The sequence below is a fragment of the Gracilinanus agilis genome, chromosome 4 (genome assembly GCF_016433145.1).
Source record: "Gracilinanus agilis isolate LMUSP501 chromosome 4, AgileGrace, whole genome shotgun sequence".
Lineage (NCBI taxonomy): Eukaryota > Metazoa > Chordata > Mammalia > Didelphimorphia > Didelphidae > Gracilinanus > Gracilinanus agilis.
The window spans coordinates 407770038-407788233 of record NC_058133.1 but is presented as its reverse complement, the minus strand read 5'-3'; the positions used below and the strand labels follow the sequence as shown (position 1 = coordinate 407788233).

The window sequence follows — 18196 nt, the reverse complement described above, 5'->3', positions numbered from 1 at the left end:
ATGTATAATGGTTTCCTGGTTCTGATCTCTTCACTTTGCATCACTTCACAGATGCTATTCCAGGTTTTAAAATTAACTTCTTGCTCATCATTTCTTATCACACAATAATATTGCATTATAATCATGTAACTTTTCAGCCACTGCCCAACTGATAGACATTTCCTGTTTCAAATTCTTTGCCACTACAAAAAGAGCTTCTTTAAATATTTTTTAACAAGGTCTTTTCTCCCTATCTTTGATCTCTTTGTAATACAGACCTAGTACTGGTATTGCTAGGGCAAAGGTTATGCATACTTTGATGGCCCTTTGGGCATGGTTCCAAACTGGTTTCCATTTAGATGACTATACCAGTTCAAAGCTCCACCAACTCCATTTTCACAATCTCTTCCAATATTTATTGATTTTTGTTTTGGGTCACGTTAGGCAATCTGATAGGCGAGGTGGTATCTCAGAGTTGATTTAATTTGTATTTCTCTAATAGTGATTTGGAACCTTTTTTCATGACTAAAGAGTTTTAATTTCTTCATATGAGAACTCTCAGTTCATATTATTTGGCCATTTATCAATTGGGGAACAACTTGTATTCTTATAAATTTGAGACTTAGTTCTCTATATATTTTAGAAATTAGGCCTTTGCCAGAGATATTGGCTACCTTTCTTGCAAGTTTCCCTTCTAATCTTAATTACATTGGTTTTGTTTGTGTAAAAACCTTTTTGTTTAATGTAATCAGTTATCTGTTTTATATTCTTTACATTCTGTCTTATGTTTTGTTTGATTGTAAATTTTTTCCTTATTCATAAGTCAGACAGGTAAACTATTTTCTGTCCCTTAATTTGTTTATAGTATTTCCCTTTATTTATAAATCAAGTATCCACTTTGACTTTATCTTGGTGTATGGTGTGAGATACTAGTCTATGCCTAGTTTCGGTCATACTAAATTCCAGTTTTCCCAGTACCCTTACCTTTTTTAAAATTTTAATTTTAATTTCAGTTACAATAGATTTTATTCTGTGTGTATCTCTGTTTCAAATGTCATTCTTATAAACAACATATTGTTGGATTCTGGTTTCTAATAAATTCTGCTTTTTGCTTCATTTTTATGGGTGAATTAATTTCATTCACATTTACAATTATCGTATATTTCTTTCCTTCCTGTTTACTTCTGTTTATCTTTCTCTCTTTTTATCCTGTCACTTCTCAAAAATGTTTTGTTTCCAACTTCCTTTTTCTGTTTTCTCTTTTTACTTCTCCTTCCCCAATGACAAATGTCTAAATGCATTCTTCCTTATTTGAACTAATTCAGATTAAAGTCAGGTTCAAGAGTTGTCTGTTTTTCACCATCTCTCCCTCAACTGTAGAAAGTATTCATTGTATACTTCTTTTATATAAGACAATTTTCCCTTTCTTATAGTGAATTCCTCTTTCCCACTTATCCATTTTTGGAGTTAATTCCATTTTTTTATTATTAAAAAAAAGCTGATCCAACTTTATTTATACTCTGAATACTCCCTTTTCCCAAAATAATAAGCAAAACATTATGCCCTATGGCGGATATTTGTCCAGGGCTACATAAACTGATGAATATTTTAAAAGGAATGGCACAAAATTTCAGTTTTGGGGCTCAACATGTTTACAAAGTGAAACAAGAGGGATTAGCAAATCATTCACATGCCCTCTATCTATGTGGAGTCCTTCTAACTGCCTTAATAATGATAAAGTTCATAGGAGTTACATGTATCTTCCTCCCCATGGAATGTAATCAATTTAACCTTTTCAAGACTCTTATGATTTATTTTTTATTTTTGCCTTTTAATGCTTCTCTTGAATCTTAAATTTGAAAGTCAAATTTTCTATACAGATATAGTCTTTTTATCAGGAATTTTTGCAAGTCATATATTTAATTAAATGTCAATTTTTCCTGAAGGATTATGATCAGCATTTTGGGTAGGTTATTATTACCTTCATAAATATCGAATTCCAAATCCTTATTCCTTTTAGCTGCTAAATCTTGTGTCATCTTGATTGTGGTTCCATGACATTTGAATGGAGTCTTTCTATCTGTTTATAGTAATTTCTTTTTGACCTGAGAGGTCTGGGATTTGGCTATAACATTCCTGAAATTTTTCATTTTGAGAGCTCTTTCAGGTGGTGATTTGTGGATTCTTTCAATTTCTATTTTACTCTCTGGTTCTAGAATATCAGGGCAGTTTTTATTTGTAAATTCTTGAAATATGAAGACAATTACAATTTTGGTCATAATTTTCAAGTAGTTCAATTAATTATTATTCTTAAATTATTCTTCTCAGTCAATTTCCAGGTTAACTTGTATTTCTCATGAGATTTTTCACATTTTCTCATTTTTTTCATTCTTTTGACTTTTTAAAAATGTTTCTTTCTTAAAATCAATATTAAGAATTGGTTCCAAGGAAGGAGAGGTAATGGCTAGGCAATTGGGATCAAGTAACTTGCCCAAACACACTACTACAAGCAAGTGTCAGAGGCCACATCTGATCTCAGGACATTCCATCTCTAGGCCTAATTCTCTACCTACTTAGCCCTGTTGCTGCCCCAATTCTTTTCAACTATTTCTTGATCTCTCAAGTAATCATTCGCTTCTGTTTGCCCAATGCTAATTTTTCAGGAATTGTTTTCTTCTATAAAGTTTTGTACCATGTTTATGCATTTCGTTAATTCTCATTTTTAAAGAGTTGTTTGTTTCTTGGTATGGTTTTGTACATTTTTTTACCATCTGATCAATTCTACTTTTAAAAGTGTTATTTTCTTTATTATTTTTGTGCCTCTTTTATCAAGTTGTTAATTGCCTTTTCATAACTCTTTTCCCATTGCTCTCATCTCTTTTCCCCTTTTTCTTATATCACTCTTCTTTAATTTTTGTACAGATATTTTATTTTATCAATTACATGTAATAACAGTTTTTCCATATAATTTTTCTAAAGTTATACAACCCAAATTGTCTTTGCCCCTCCCTTTCTTCTCTTTTCCTAAAGATAGTATGCAATTTGATCTGGGTTATGCATGTATTATCATGTAAAACATTTCTATGTTGTTCATTTTTGTAGGAGAAAAATCATACGAAACAGAAACCCCAAAATAAAAAACTAAAGTGAAAAATAATATGCTTCTGACTCCAACAATTTTTTCTCTGAAGGTGGACAACATTCCTTTGTCATAACTCCTTCAAAATTATCCTAAATTAAGGTATTGCTGAGAGTAGCTAATTCTTTCACCATTATCATTCCATAATATTGCTTTTACTATATACAATGTTCTCCTGATTCTGCTTATTTCACTCTGCATCACTTCATGTAGGTCTTTCCAGCTAATTCTGAGATCATCTAGTTCATAATTTCTTAGAGCACAATAGTATTTCATCACAATCACATACCACAATTTTTTTCAGCCTTTCCCCAACTGATTTATATCTCCTTAATTTTTAATTCTTTGTCATCAAAAAAGGGCTGCTATAAATATTTTTTGTACAATTAAGTCCCTTCCCATTTAAAAAAAATCTTTTTGGGATATAGACCTAGCAGTGGTTTTAGTGGATCACAGCATATGCATTCTTTTATAGCCCTCTGAACAGAATTACAAATTGCCCTCCAGAATGTTTGGATCAATTTACAATTCCACCAGCAATGGTGGCTTATCACACAATTTTGGCTTATCACATCCAACATTTATCATTTTCCTTTCCTGTCATATTGGCCAATCTGATAGGAGTAAAGTGATAACTCAAAGTTATTTTGATTTTCATTTCTCTAATCAAGTGATTTGGAACATTTTTTCATATAACTATTGATAGCTTTAATTTCTTCATCTGAAAACAGCTTATTCATATCCTTTGATCATTTGTCAATTGGGGAATAACTTGTAATTTTATAGATTTGAAATAGTTGTCTATATATTTGAGAAATGAGACTTTTATCAGATAAATCTGTCATAAAAATTTTCCCAGTTTGTTATTTACCTTTTAATCTTGGTTACATTGGTTTTATTTACACAAAATCTTTTTAATTTAATATTGTTAAAATTGTTCATTTTATACTTTATTATGTTCTCTATCTCTTATTTGGTCATAAATTCTTCCCCTCTCCATAGATTGGACAGATAAACTATTATATGTTCCACTAATTTACTTATAGTATCACCCTTTATGTCTACCTAAACCCATTTTGACCTTATCTTGCTATATGGTATGAGATAGTGGTTTATACTTAGTTTCTGCCATACTGTTTTCCTGTTTTCCCAGCAGTTTTTGTCAAACAGTGAGTTCTTATTCTAAAAGGTGGTATCTTTGTGTATCAAATACTAGATTGCTTAGGACTTTTACTCTCTATCTATTCCACTAATCTATTCTATTTCTTAGCCAGGGCCAGACTGTTTAGATGATCAATGCTTTATAGTACAGTTAGAGATCTGCTAGGCCCATATTCTTCACATTTTTTTCATTTTTTCCCTTAATATTCTTGAGCTTTTGTTATTCCAGATGCAGTTTATTTTTTCTAACTCTATAAAATAATTTTTGGTTGTTTGGTATGGAACTTAATTAATGAACTTAGGTAGAATTGTCATTTTTATTTTATATTAGTTCATCCTGCCATGAGCAATTAATACTTTTTCCAATTGTTTACATCTAAATTTGCATTAAAATGTTTTGTAATTATGTTCATATAATTCTTGTGTTTGACTCAGCATGTAGATTGCCAAGTATTTTATATTCTCTAGTTATTTTAAATGAGATTTCTCTAGCTTTTGCTTTTGGACTTTGTTGGTAATACATAGAAATGCAAATTATTTATGTGGATTTATTTTGTATCCTGCAACTTTGCTTAAGTTATTACTTCAACTAGTTTTTTTAGTTGATTCTCTAGGATTCTCTTAAGTATACCACCATATAATCTTTAAAAAATTACAGTTTAGTTTCCTCATTGCCTACTTTAACTACTTCAATTTCTTTTTTCTTCTCTTATTGGTAAAGTTAGCATTTCTGATACAATACTAAATAATAGTACAGATAATGGGCATCCTTATTTCACTCTTGGTCATTTTATTTTCTTCTTTCTTTTTTAAATCAAATGAACCAATATTCTATTTTATTTGTAATTTATTTTATATTAGTTGTTGGAGAACAACTCAGACTTATTTATTAGTTCAATTGCTCTCTTACTTTCAGTTTTTATTAATTTCTCTTTTAATTTTTAGGATTTCCAATTTCATCTTTAATTGGAGGTTTTAAAATTTATTTTTCAATTTTTTATCTGCATGCTCTATTTATCTGTATTTTCTCTATTTTATTTATGCAAGATTCAAAGATATAAATTTTCATCTGAGTACTAATTTGGCTGTATCCCTATCATAAGTTCTGATATGTTGTCTCCTCACTATCATTCTCTTTAATTAAATTATTGATTATTTTTATATTCTATATTTTGTTCTTTGACCAACCCTGTTTTTAGAATTAGTTTAGTTTCCAATTAATTTTTAATTTGTCTTACCATGGACACATATTTATGAACATTTTATTGCATTATGATCTGAAAAGGAAGAATTCATTCTTTCTGTTTTTCTGTATTTAGATGTGAAATTTTTATGTCTTAGCACGTGGTCAATTTTTGTGTATGTACCATGTACAGCTTAAAAGAAGGTATATTCCTTTTTATCTCCATTGAGTTTTCTGCAGAGATCTATTAAGTCTAACTTTCCTAAAATTTTAGTTACTTCCTTTACTTCTTTATGGAATATTTTTTATTAGATTTCTAGTTCTGAGTGCATAAGGTTGAGTTCCCCCACTAGATTTCCATCTGGAGAGAAAGTACTCCTCTCTGCCCTTAAACTGGACCCCTGGCATTGGTATATCTTTGAAGCCTACAGGCAAAGGGTTTACTGGCCAGTATTCAGTCCTGAACCCAGGGCTAGCACCCTTTCTCATTTTCCTGATCCTATTCCTTTCTCTAACATGAGAAACTCTAAAGCTGCTATTCCTCCCATCACCAGAACAAAGGCTACAGACTAGCCCTATCCCAATGTCACAGATCTCTCCTGAGAAGATTCATTCTTGATATTATACCCTTTTTATTTCTAATATTGTACTTTAGCACTCTATTTTTCAAGACTTTCCCCACATTTCTCTATCTCACATTCCTTGCCCTAGAGCATCTTCTAAAATTAAGACAATTAAAATTAAGAATCTAAAATTCATCTTTTCTGGTAAACAAATCGTTATGGTCATATCCTTGATTCCTCCATTAGGATGAATGATGGAAGTCAATCTTAAACAGATTTAACTTGATTTCTTCATCTACATCACCAAGAATATTAGAATCTTGGGATCACCATGTGATTTTCTCCATCATTATGAGGGGATCAGAGATAGCCTGGAACATATTAGTCCATCTCATTATTATGTATCCATCAATTAGAAATATCTTGAATTGTCTCATGAAGGCTTGTATAATGAACTTTCCAAATTGTATTTCAGTAACTCAAAACTGAATAAATTGTCTCTGATCACTGAGAGAATTCATGGACCAATTAATTTATTGATTATTGTTAGCCTAATCAATAAATTGATTTTCTTAACTGCAACCCAGGCTCTTCGAATTTTTACTCATCACACTTTCAACCTCTTAAATTGTCTTGGGCAGGAATAATATCAAATTTTGACTTTTTATTGGTTCTTCCACTCCAGAATTCAATTTGAGGTGTCATTTTATTTTAAAGTATTTTGTAAGGGAATGTTGGGAGAGGCCAGCTGTAATGCTTTCTTTATTCTACCATCTTGGCTCTGCCTATCTCCTCTACCTATCCTCCTAGTCATCCTCAATATGCTATATCTGCCCAAGCCCCAGGTCCAAAATTTGCATAATTTTGGAACTTAAAAGTATTTCTTCTTGTTAAAATGGTTGGGAATCTGTGAATTAGTATTTTTCTTTTAAACATATGCTTTCCTAATGAGGAGGTGTCCCTCAATTAGGGAATGGCTGAACAAATTGTAGTATCTGATGGTGATGGAATACTATTCTGCTGAAAGGAATGATGAGCTAGAGGATTTCTATGTGAACTAGAAAGACCTCGAGGAATAGATGCAGAGTGGAATGAGCAGAATCAGGAGAACACTGCACATAGAAACTAAAACACTGGAGCACAATCAAATGTAATGAACTTCTTTTCTAGTAGCAGTGCAAAGACCCAGGATAATCCCAAGAGACTTATGAAAAAGAATGCTATCCACATCCAGAAAAAAAACAAAACTGTGGGAGTAGAAATACAGAAGAAAAACATCTGATTGATTACATGGTTTGACAGATATATGACTGGGGCTTTGGTTTTAGAAGAACACTATTATAAATATCAGTAATATGGAAATAGATTTTTAATATTGACATATGTATATCCCAGTGGAATTGCATGTCAGCTCTAGAAGGACAGGGGGAGGAGGAGAGGAAAAGAAGATGAATCTTGTAACCATGGACAATATTATAAATAAAATTTTTTAAAAAGATGACTTAAAAAAAATAAAAAGATATGTTTTCCTTAGATGTGTTAATCATATATTACATAAATATACTTCCCAAAATTTTGCTACTATTTAAGACATTAAAGTCTTGAGATAAAATAGTTATGCACCTTTATCTTAGGTAATATAAACATATTCAGTACTACTGAAGACAAATATAGCAGGATAGGAATTTTTTTCTTTTTACTTTGTTTTTGTTAAGTATAATGCATTTTATAATTATATGATTTCAAATAAACTGAAATCAATTTATTAAAGACATGCAAGTGGTGTCAGTCACTTTGGATAACATATTTTCCCCTTTTAAAATCACCTTTTTCCACCTTTAAGTTTTCTTAAATATCTATTACTATTTAAACTCCTAATCTGTGATTTTTGGAAGACCTATATTCAAATTATTTAGAAGTACCTTAAGTCAATATCTTGCATCTCATTATGATGGTCATAAAGAAAAACATGTAGGCTCTCTCATTTGAAAGGTTTTTCTCTATAACATTAAATGTTTCTGCCTGAGTTTTTTTTTTTAAATTTAAACTTCCATTTGTTTCCCAGTGACTATAAAGACTGATTAAATAGGCATAATGTGGCTCTATATACTGTTCCTTTACTGGAAGAAAACAAGAAATTACTTAAATACCTTACATGGGCCAGATACTGTACTAAGTGCCTTAAAAATATCATTCTCATTTGATCCTCACAAAAACCTTGTGATAGTTTTACTCTAAGAATGAACTTAAAATATTTCCCATTTTGAAATATACGTATACCTGAACATAACCTGCTTCTCATTGGGAATATAATAGTCCTTGATTTCCCTCATGGCAAATAAACCATTAACAGCCTCTCGACCAAGATATGGCAGTGGAGTAAAAGAACCAATAATACGAAGTTTCCATTTTCCAGGTGCTACATAAAATTCATTCGTATAAGCTTCTGCAACAAATGAGTATCCCTTCTAAAAAAATGAAAATAAGCCCATATTAAAATCACAACTATTACAAAGGGAAAAAAAAGTACTATAATTTACATACTGGAGGTACCTTTATAGGGTGATATGTTAAATAGGTTAGGAGGTGCTTATGGCCTCTACATAGTCTAGTGGAGCAGCATATACTCCAGGGACTCTGTCTCCACTTGCTCCTTATGCCCTGACAAACATGCTTGGGACCTGATGTCTGTTCATTCTCTATGGTGAATAGGATCATAGAGAAGGAATGTCCTTTCAGATTAGTCCCTAATCAAATCCTCTTGGCTATATCCTAGTTACCTCTGAATTTCTGCCTCAAAATTATCTATTAAAAATAACATCTAGATGATAATATCTGTATTTGGAGTTCTGAACATCTAGGATTAAATCCAATTAGTTACTTTAATTTTTTGTCTCGGACCCTTCAACTATTTTAAAGTTATGGCATTGAACTAGATTATTTTTTAGCCCTGCTTAAGTTTTAAAAATTATAGAACATGAATGAATCCATGATTTTGTTTTTCAGATTCAAAATGAGAAACACTGACTTGTTTATGAATAACTTAGTAAAACTAAATGCAATACAAAACAATCAGTAAGTATTTATTAAGTAGATTCTTTATGTTCTAGGTATTGTGCTTAGATTTGGGATATTAATATAAAAAATGAAATTGTCCCTACTGTAAAAGAATTTAAAATCCTATGAAAAGAGAAAATATGTATATTAAAAGAATATACAGAAAAATAAAAAATGTAATAAAGTTAAAGATAGTTGGAGAGAGAAGTCTCTAATAGGGAAATCATGAAAAGTTTAATGGAGAAGGTGATACTTGAGGTAGTTTTTGAATAAAGTGAGGGATTCTATAAAGTGGAAATCAAGACAGAGTAGATTCCAACTATAAGAGCCTGAAACTGCAAAAGATGAGAAATGGAATAGCTACCATAAGCAAAGTAGAAAGAGAAAGCATAGGAAGAGTAATAATGTATAATGAAATCATAAAGTTAAGACCATGTTTCAAAAAATTTTAGAAATCAAACAGTAGAGTTCATGTTTTATGACGATAGGAAACAAAAGGAACCCAGTGGAGTTTAGGGGAGTAGAGCAGTAACATTGATGGATCTGCAAAGGTTTATGGAAAAAAACCTTATTAATAACTATGTAAAGTTTGAATTAAAGTAGAAAACACGTAACATGACTTAGGGAAACAAATAAGGAGGCTGATAAAACAATCTAGTACCTACTATTTAAGATGAAAGCACTAAGTTTTTGGTTGTATGATTAGAGAAAAGAGATTGGATATGAGTGACATCATGGAGATAGAAAAAGCAAGATTAGATTCCTGGGTATATGTAGAAAGAGAATATGAAGCTGAATTCAAGATCCTACTATTGGGCGTATATTTCAAGGAAGACATTGCTAAGAAAAGAATTTCTGTATAAAACTTTTGTATAGCAGAATAAAATATTAGTAAGTGAATTACAGTAATAGATCACAAAGATCATACACTGTGATTAGGCAGGATTTGTATCAAGAATGCAAGCTACTTCAGTATTCAATTATAAGCAGAGGAAGCTAGGTAGCATAGTGGACAGAGTACCAGACCTGGAGTTGCAAGGACCTGGGTTCAAATCTGAACTCAGACATTTCCTAGCTGTCTGACCCTGAGGCAAGTCACTTACTCCCAGCTGCCAAGCCCTTACCACTCTTCTGCCTTAGAATTAATACTTAGTATAGATTCTAAGAAATAAAGAGTTTTAAAAAAACTATAAGCATAATGGTTATATAAATAACAAATAAAAATATTATATGGTTATTTCAACAAATAGAAAAAAGTCTTAGATAAAATACATCTATTCTTGTTCATACAGAAATACTAGAAAGTAAATGAATAAATGAACCTATCTTTATTAGGAAAAGTAGTAACTATCTAAAACCAAGAGTAAGCATTATCTGAAATCAGGATAAGTTAGAAACCACAATAAGATCAGGGGTAAAATAAGGATTTCCATTAATATCACAATTATTCAATATTATAGTAGAAATGCTAGCTATAGCAATAAGACAAGAAAAAAGTATTTGAAGAAATAAGTATAGGCAAAGAGAAAATAAAACTATAATTTTTTTGTAGATGATATGATAATTTATTTAGAGAATCACAGTCAGCTAAGAAACTAATAGAAGATGAACAACTTTAGCAAAGTTGAAGTATAAAATAAATCCACACAAATAATAGTACTTCCACATAGTATTAAAAACTAGCAGGAATTGCTACAAAGGGAAATTCCATTAAAATAACTAGATAGAACAAAATACTAGGGAATCCACCTACCAATACAAAGTAGAAATTTATGAATAAAATGATATTCAAACAAATAAACACTAATGTCAAAAACCGCATAAATATTAATTTCTCATGAGTAGGTAATGCAAACATATTAAAACTGACATATTACCTAAAGTAATTTACTTATTCAGTGCAATACCAACCAAATTACCAAAGAATTACTTTATGGGGCTAGAAAAAAATCATAACAAAATTAAACTGAAGGAACAAAAGGTTAAGAATATAAAGAGAATTGGGGAGCAGGGGAAGAACAGGAAGTATAGCTGCCTATAAGTACCAGATCTTGATCTATATGGTAGAGCTGTAGTTGTCAAAACAACGTTATACTTGGTAAAAAATAGAGTGTTCGATCAGTGGAACAGATTAAGTATATGATACGCAGATGAGCGCAGTTTTACCTACTGGTTGATAATCTCAAAGATCCTATAAGAACTCATTGTATTACAAAAAAACTGTTGAGAAAACTAGAAAATAGTGTGCAAAAAAACTTGGCAAAAAAACAAACCAACATCTCACAACATATAAAATGATAAGCACAAAATGAGTACCTGATTTGAAAATAAAGGGTGGTAACATAGACAAATTATTGGATCATGTAGAAAATTATCTATAACATACATAGATAGTGGATTAGTGCATCTCCAAACAAAAGATATAAAGATTCACAAGAGGCAAAATTGATCATCTGGATTATATAAACAAGAACTTTTTTTAATTTTATGTAACAAAAGCAAAGTACTAAAGTTAGAATAAAAGCAGGAATCTGGAAAAAATCTTTGTAGGAAGATTCTCTGATAAAGGCTTCTCACTTCTAACATATATAAGAAAATGGGTCAAATTTACCAGAATTAGAACCCTAGCCTAATTGATAAATGTTCAAAGGATATGAATAGATGATTTTCAGAGGAAATATAAATGAAAACTGGTATCACTGAGGTATCACGTCACACTTATCAGACTGACAAAGCTGACAAAAATGGAAAATGAAAAGTACAAGAGGACTATTGGAAAACAGGTACATTAAAGCACTGTTGGCAGAAATGAATTTAAAAAGCTATTAAACTATACATTTTTTGACCCCAGATACCACTACTAGGTCTATAGATCAAAGGAAAAATTTGGGAAGACCTATGTGAACTGATGCAAAGTAAAGTGAAGTGAAAACAACCAGGAAAATAACTGGTACCGAAATGGTGAAATTGTAAAGAAAATGAAAGACTTGGTAAGTCCAATCAACATAATGGTCAAACATAATTTATTTCTTGTAACTCTAGTTGTTTTCAATTACATATAGAAACAATTTTTGACAATTGTTATCTGACATTTTGAGATTCAGATTTTCTCTTTCTCATCCATCTCCCTGAGGTGGCAAATAGTCTACTATAGGTTATATCTGTGCTGTCATGCAATACATATTTCCATATTTCTCATGTCACAAAAGAAGACACCTATTTCACATATGAAAAAAACTCATGAAGGAAATGGAGAATGGGTTGCTTTCATCTGCAGTTGGATTCTTTTAACAATTCCTTCTTTGACTATTGATATTATTTTTCATCAAGAGTCCCTTTCCTTTGAACCTTGCTTTGCTGATAATAGTTTTAATACTTCATAGATGATCATCATATGATATTTCTCTTCTATTCACTGCTCTGGTTCTGTTCACTTCACTTTGCATCATTTCAAGTAAGTCTTTCCAGGACTTTCTGAATTCATTCTTTTAATTATTTCTTATGGCACAATAGTATTCCATTAAAACTATATACCACAACTTGTTCAGGCTTACCCAGTTGGTGGACATCCTATTGTCTCAATTTTCCTATATCATCTCCAATATTTAAGATTTTTCTTTTTGGTCTTACAAGCTACTCTGATATGTGTGAGATGGTATCTAAGAGTTTTTTTTAATTTGCATTTCTCTAATAGTGATTTGGACCATTTTTTCACATAATTAAAGATGATTTTCATTTCTTCATTTGAAAACTGCCTGTTGATATATTTAACCATTTATCAATTTGGGAATTCTCTGTATTCTTATAAATGATTCAATTCCTTATATATTTGAGAAATGAGGTCTTACTATCTTACTATGAGTTTTTTCTCAATTTTTGCTCCCCTTCTAATCTTATTTGTATTGTTTTTTATTGCAAAATAACCTTTTAATTTAATTTAATTTAATTTTTCATTTGATTTTTTATAATCCTCTCTGTCTTGTTCGGTCATAAATACTTCCCTTATTCATAAGTCTGAAAGGTAATCTTTTCCGTGTTCCCCTAATATGTTCATAGTATCATTCTTTATTTCTAAGTCATGTATTTATTTTGAGTTTACTTTGGTATATTATATGAGGAGTTCATCTCTGCCTAGTTCCTACTACTATTTTGCAGTTTTCTTAGCATTTTTTTATTTTTCAGCAAATATTAAGTTCTTCCCACAAAGGTTTAGATTTTGGAGTTTATTGAATACTAAGTTACTGTAATTTTTAGCTACTCTGTGTTGATTAACTAACCTATTCCATTGTTCCACTACTCTGTTTCTTAGACAATACCAGATTGTTTTGATAGTTATCACTTTAAAGTATATTTTGAGATCTGGTAAGTTTAGGAATCCTCCCTTCCTATTTTTAAATTCTCTTTATATTCTTGATCTTATTTCTTCCAGGTGAGTTTTGTTAATATTTTTTCTTGCTCTATGAAACAGTTCCTAGGTAGTTTAATTGGTATGACACTGAATAGGTAAATTAATTTAGATAGAATTATAATTTTTATTACATTGGCTATATTCAGAAACAACTAGTATTTTTCCAATCATTTAGGTCTGACTTTATTTGTGGGAAAAGTGTTTTGTAATGGTTTTCATATGGATGCTGGGTTTGTTTTGGTAGGTACAACAAGTATTTTATATCATCTACAGTTATTTTAAATTGAATTTCCTTTTCTATCTCTTGCTGTTGGATTTTACTGGTAGCAAACAGAAATACTAATGGCTTATGTGGGTTTACTTTGTATCCTGCAACTTTATCAAAGTTATTGTTTCTATTGGTTTCCTAGTTGTTTCTCTGGGATTCCCTATGCATACAATTATATCATCTGCAAAGGGTGATACCTTTCTTTCCTCATTATTTATTTTAATTCATTCAATTTATTTATTTTTTTAGTTTTTATTTACTTTGTTTTTCTTCAGTTTATTTCTATTTTACTTCTGGAATTAGCATTTCTGGTAGAAAATTAAATAGAAATGGTGCATACTTGCTTCACCCATGATCTTACTGGGAAGGATTCTTGTTTATATCAATCACAGATCATATTTACTGGTAGTTTTTAGATAAGTGCTATTTATCATTTTAAGAAAAGTTCCTTTTACTCCATTGTTTTCTTTAACCCTTACTGTCTACCTTGGAATCAATACTTAATATTGGTTCCAAAGCAGAAGAGTGGTAAGGACTAGAAAACTGGGGTTAAGTGATTTAGCCAGTATTACACCAGTAGGAAATATCTGAGGTCAAATTTTAACTCAGGACATCCCACCTCTAGGCCTGGCTCTCTATCCACTGTGCCACCATGCTGTCCCTATTCCACTGTTTTTAATGTTTTTATAAGGAATGGATGTTGTATTTTTTCAAAAGCTTTTTCTGAATCTATTGAGAAAATCATCTGGTTAATGTGGTTTTGTTATTGATAGTCAATAATGTTATTACTTATCTTAATACTGAATCATCCCAACATTCGTGGTATATATCCCATTTGCTCATAGTGTATGATCCTTATGATATAATGATGCAATCTCCTTGTTAGTATTTTATTTATAATTCTTACATCAATATCCATTAGGGAGATTAATCTATAGGTTTTTTCTGTTGTAGCTCTTTCTTGTTTGGGTATCAATACCATATTTGTGTCATAAAAGGAATTCCCAAGAATTATTTATTCCCTGATTTTTCCAACTAGTTTATGTAGTATTTGAAAAATCATTCTTCAAATGTTTGGCAGAATTAAATTGTGAATTCATCTGACCCTATGGCATTTTTCTCAGGGAATTATTTGATGGTTTCTTAAATTTCTTTTTCTGTGATGGGGTTAAGTATACTATTTTCTCTATTCTTAATCTGGATAGTTTATATATTTATAAATATCTATTTCAGATTTATTGACATATAACTGGGCAAAATAATTCCCAATAATAATCTCAATTTCTTCTTCATTGGTTGTGATTTCACCTTTTTCATTTTTGATATTGGTAATGTGGTATTCTTTCTTTTTTTAACTCAAATTAATCAATGGTTTATCTATTGTATTTTTTCATATAACCATCTCCTTGTCTTATTTATTTAGTTCAATTATTTTCTTACTTTCTTTTTTTTAATCTCTCCTTTGAATTTTCAGGACTTCCACTTTGGTATTTAATTGGGGATTTTTAATTTGTTCTTTTTCTCGTTATTTCAGTGGCATGCCCAATTCACATATCTGCTCTATCTCTTTTGGTGAGTGGTTCAGAGACATAAATTTCCCCAAAAAATACACCTTTGGTTGCATCCTATACATTTTGGTCATGGACTCTTTGTTGTTATTCTCTTCAATGAAATTGTTTCTATGATTTGTCCTTTGATCTATTCATTCTTTTAGATAAGATTACTTAATTTCCAATTATTTTAGTCTTTCCTTCTGTTGTATTTTGTTGAATATAATTTTATTGCATTATGATCTGAAAAGGATGTATTTCATTTCTCTTCTAAATTTCTTTTTTTCTGCTCTATTATATGATCAATTTTTGTGAAGGTGCCATATATGGCTGAGAAAAATATATATTTCTTTCTATTCCCATTATCAGTTCCCAGAGGTCTGTCAATTCTATTTAATTTGTCTAAAGTTTTATCACCTTAATTTATTTCTTATTTTTTGTTGGATTTATTTACTTCTGGGAGAAGACTGAGGTCCCCATTAATAAAGTTTTACTGTATATTTCCTCCTATACCTGATGTAACTTCCCCTTTAGATATGTAGATACTATGCCTTTTGGTGCATTTGGTATTGCTACTGTTTGATATCTCTTGATTAATTTTTACTTTTGCTTTGTCTGAGATTATTTTTTATTATTTTATTTTTATTTACTTTTTTATTTTAGCTGAAACATAATAGATTCTGCTCCAGTCCCTTACTTTTACTGTGTGTGTCTCTCTGCTTTATATATTTTGTTTTGTTTTTGTAAACAATATATTGTGGGATTTGGGTTTTTAATGCATTCTATTTTATTGGTGAGTTCATCCCATAACATTCATAGTTATGATTACGAATTGTGTTTCCCTCCATCTTATTTTCTCCATTTACCCTTCTCTTTCTCTCCTTTTAGCCTTTCCCTGATGACAAACATCTTGCTTCCATGTACTGTCTACCTAATTAACCTTCCTTTTTGTCCATTCTCCCTTTCTCTTCTCTTATTCCTCCTTCCATCCTATTTCTCTTTAGGGTAAGGTAAATGTCCAAAGCTGTCTGAGCCTAGGTGTTACTTCCCACTCTGAGCTAAATCCAATGAGAGTAAGGTTCAATCATTGCCTAACACATATGCCCCATCTTCTCCATTGTATTGATTCTTGTGTTATTTGTGTGAGATATATTACTCCATTCTATCTCTCAGTTTCTTTTTTCCTCTTATGTTCCTCTTCATTTTCCCTCTATTTTGGGCGGGGGGTAATATCAATCCAACCTTTTTCAGTTTTCTTCCTTCCTTTTTTCTATGCATACTCTTTCTCATGGCCTTAATAGTAATAATTTTAAATTATCTTAAATACTTTGGGTATCTTAAGTACCTTAAGTAACTGAAGTATCTCTAGTATAATAGATGTATTAAGTTTCATAATTATCACCTTTCCAGGGATGAATGCACTCAATTCAGCTTTATTGAAACCTGTAAATTTTCACTTTTTTGTATACGTATTTATGCTTCTCTTCAGTGTCACATTTTCGTTTCAGTGGGTTTTTTTGTTTTTTAACCAGTCATTCCTGGAATCTATTTTTCTCCTGGAGGATTATTCTCATTTTCAGCAAGTATATGATGCTTGGTTGTAATTCTAGATCCTTTGTATCTCAAAATGTTATATTCTATGCCTTCTTGTGTTATAGAAATGGATGGTATCAGGATATGGAGCAGGGTAAGGTGAAGTGAATCCTATGTGAAAAACTTAAGATATAATTAGTGAATCTCAAAGGACCACCCACTGAAGTAAATATTGTTTAAATGTGATGAATCTGCTGAAGCCAAGCTCCAGGTATAACAGCATCCCAGAGTTACCAGCCAGGCAATGAATCTGCAGTTAGAACTATACAGATAACTTTGTCTAACTGACACTCTGTACTAATGGATAACACTTAGATTGACTGTGAATTAAACCCTGCTTCTATGAGGTATAATACTCCTCTTCCCTCCAATTATCACAAGGATGTAATTTACTAAAGCCTAGGATTCTTGATGAAGCCAAGTCTGAAGTAAGTTTTAAAAGATTTATTACTAACAGACTTAGGGAAGGGAAAGCAGGGTGATGGCTGGGATGAAGGGAACAGGAAGTCCTTAACCAATTAAGGCTAATGATGTTCGATGACCTCTGGAAAATGTTAATCAGGTTTGATAGATGCCAGTCTGGTTGGACCAGACAGGCCCAACCTTAAATCACAGTTACTCTGCTGCTAAAGTGTCAATGTTTCTTCTTTAGAGTAAATCCAGGATAAGGGATTGATGAAGTAGTTTGAAATAGGTTGCTTGTTGATGGTTGAAAAAGCTCACCTAAGGCCTACCCAAAACCACCCTTTCCAATCCAATCTCAAGACTGAGATCTTTGTCAGTTCCAAATCCTGTTTTTTTACACCCAAGCCTTAACTGAACCTTGGCACCTACCAAGCTCCTGCCAGGCTCGGTTCATTCTACATTCTAAGCAAATAACTATCTATCATCTTGACTTAAACATGGCTGTACAATTTATCATTACACTTGTCATTTGATGTTGAAACTATCAGGTCTTGTGTAATCCTGACTCTGCTGCCACAATATTTGAACTTTTTCTTTCTGGATGCTTATAGTCCTTTTTCCTTGGCCTAGGAGTTGTTTTTTTTAATCTGGCTATAATAGTCCTAGGATGTTTTATTTTAGGATCTCTTTTAAGAGGTTATTGGTGGATTCTTTCCTTTTTTATGTTCCCATCTTGTTCAAGGACATCAGTGCTATTTTCCCTGATGATTTCATGTAGTAATATATCCAAGTTCTTTTTTTGGCCTGAGTTTTCAGGAATTTTTATGTTTCTTAAATTATTTCTCCTGGAGCTATTTTCTAGGTTTATCCAGTGAAGTATTTCAGATTTT

At 31.2% G+C, this 18196-nt stretch overlaps 1 protein-coding gene across 1 annotated transcript in view; it reads right to left on the bottom strand.

Moving 5' to 3' along the window:
* Window positions 1-18196, bottom strand: part of ADGB (androglobin) — a 330120-nt gene that overhangs the window by 90252 nt on the left and 221672 nt on the right. Inside the window, exon 20 of the mRNA XM_044675455.1 lies at window positions 8306-8493. Coding sequence (XP_044531390.1) covers window positions 8306-8493 — 188 coding nt within the window. The remainder of the gene's footprint in view (window positions 1-8305; window positions 8494-18196) is intronic.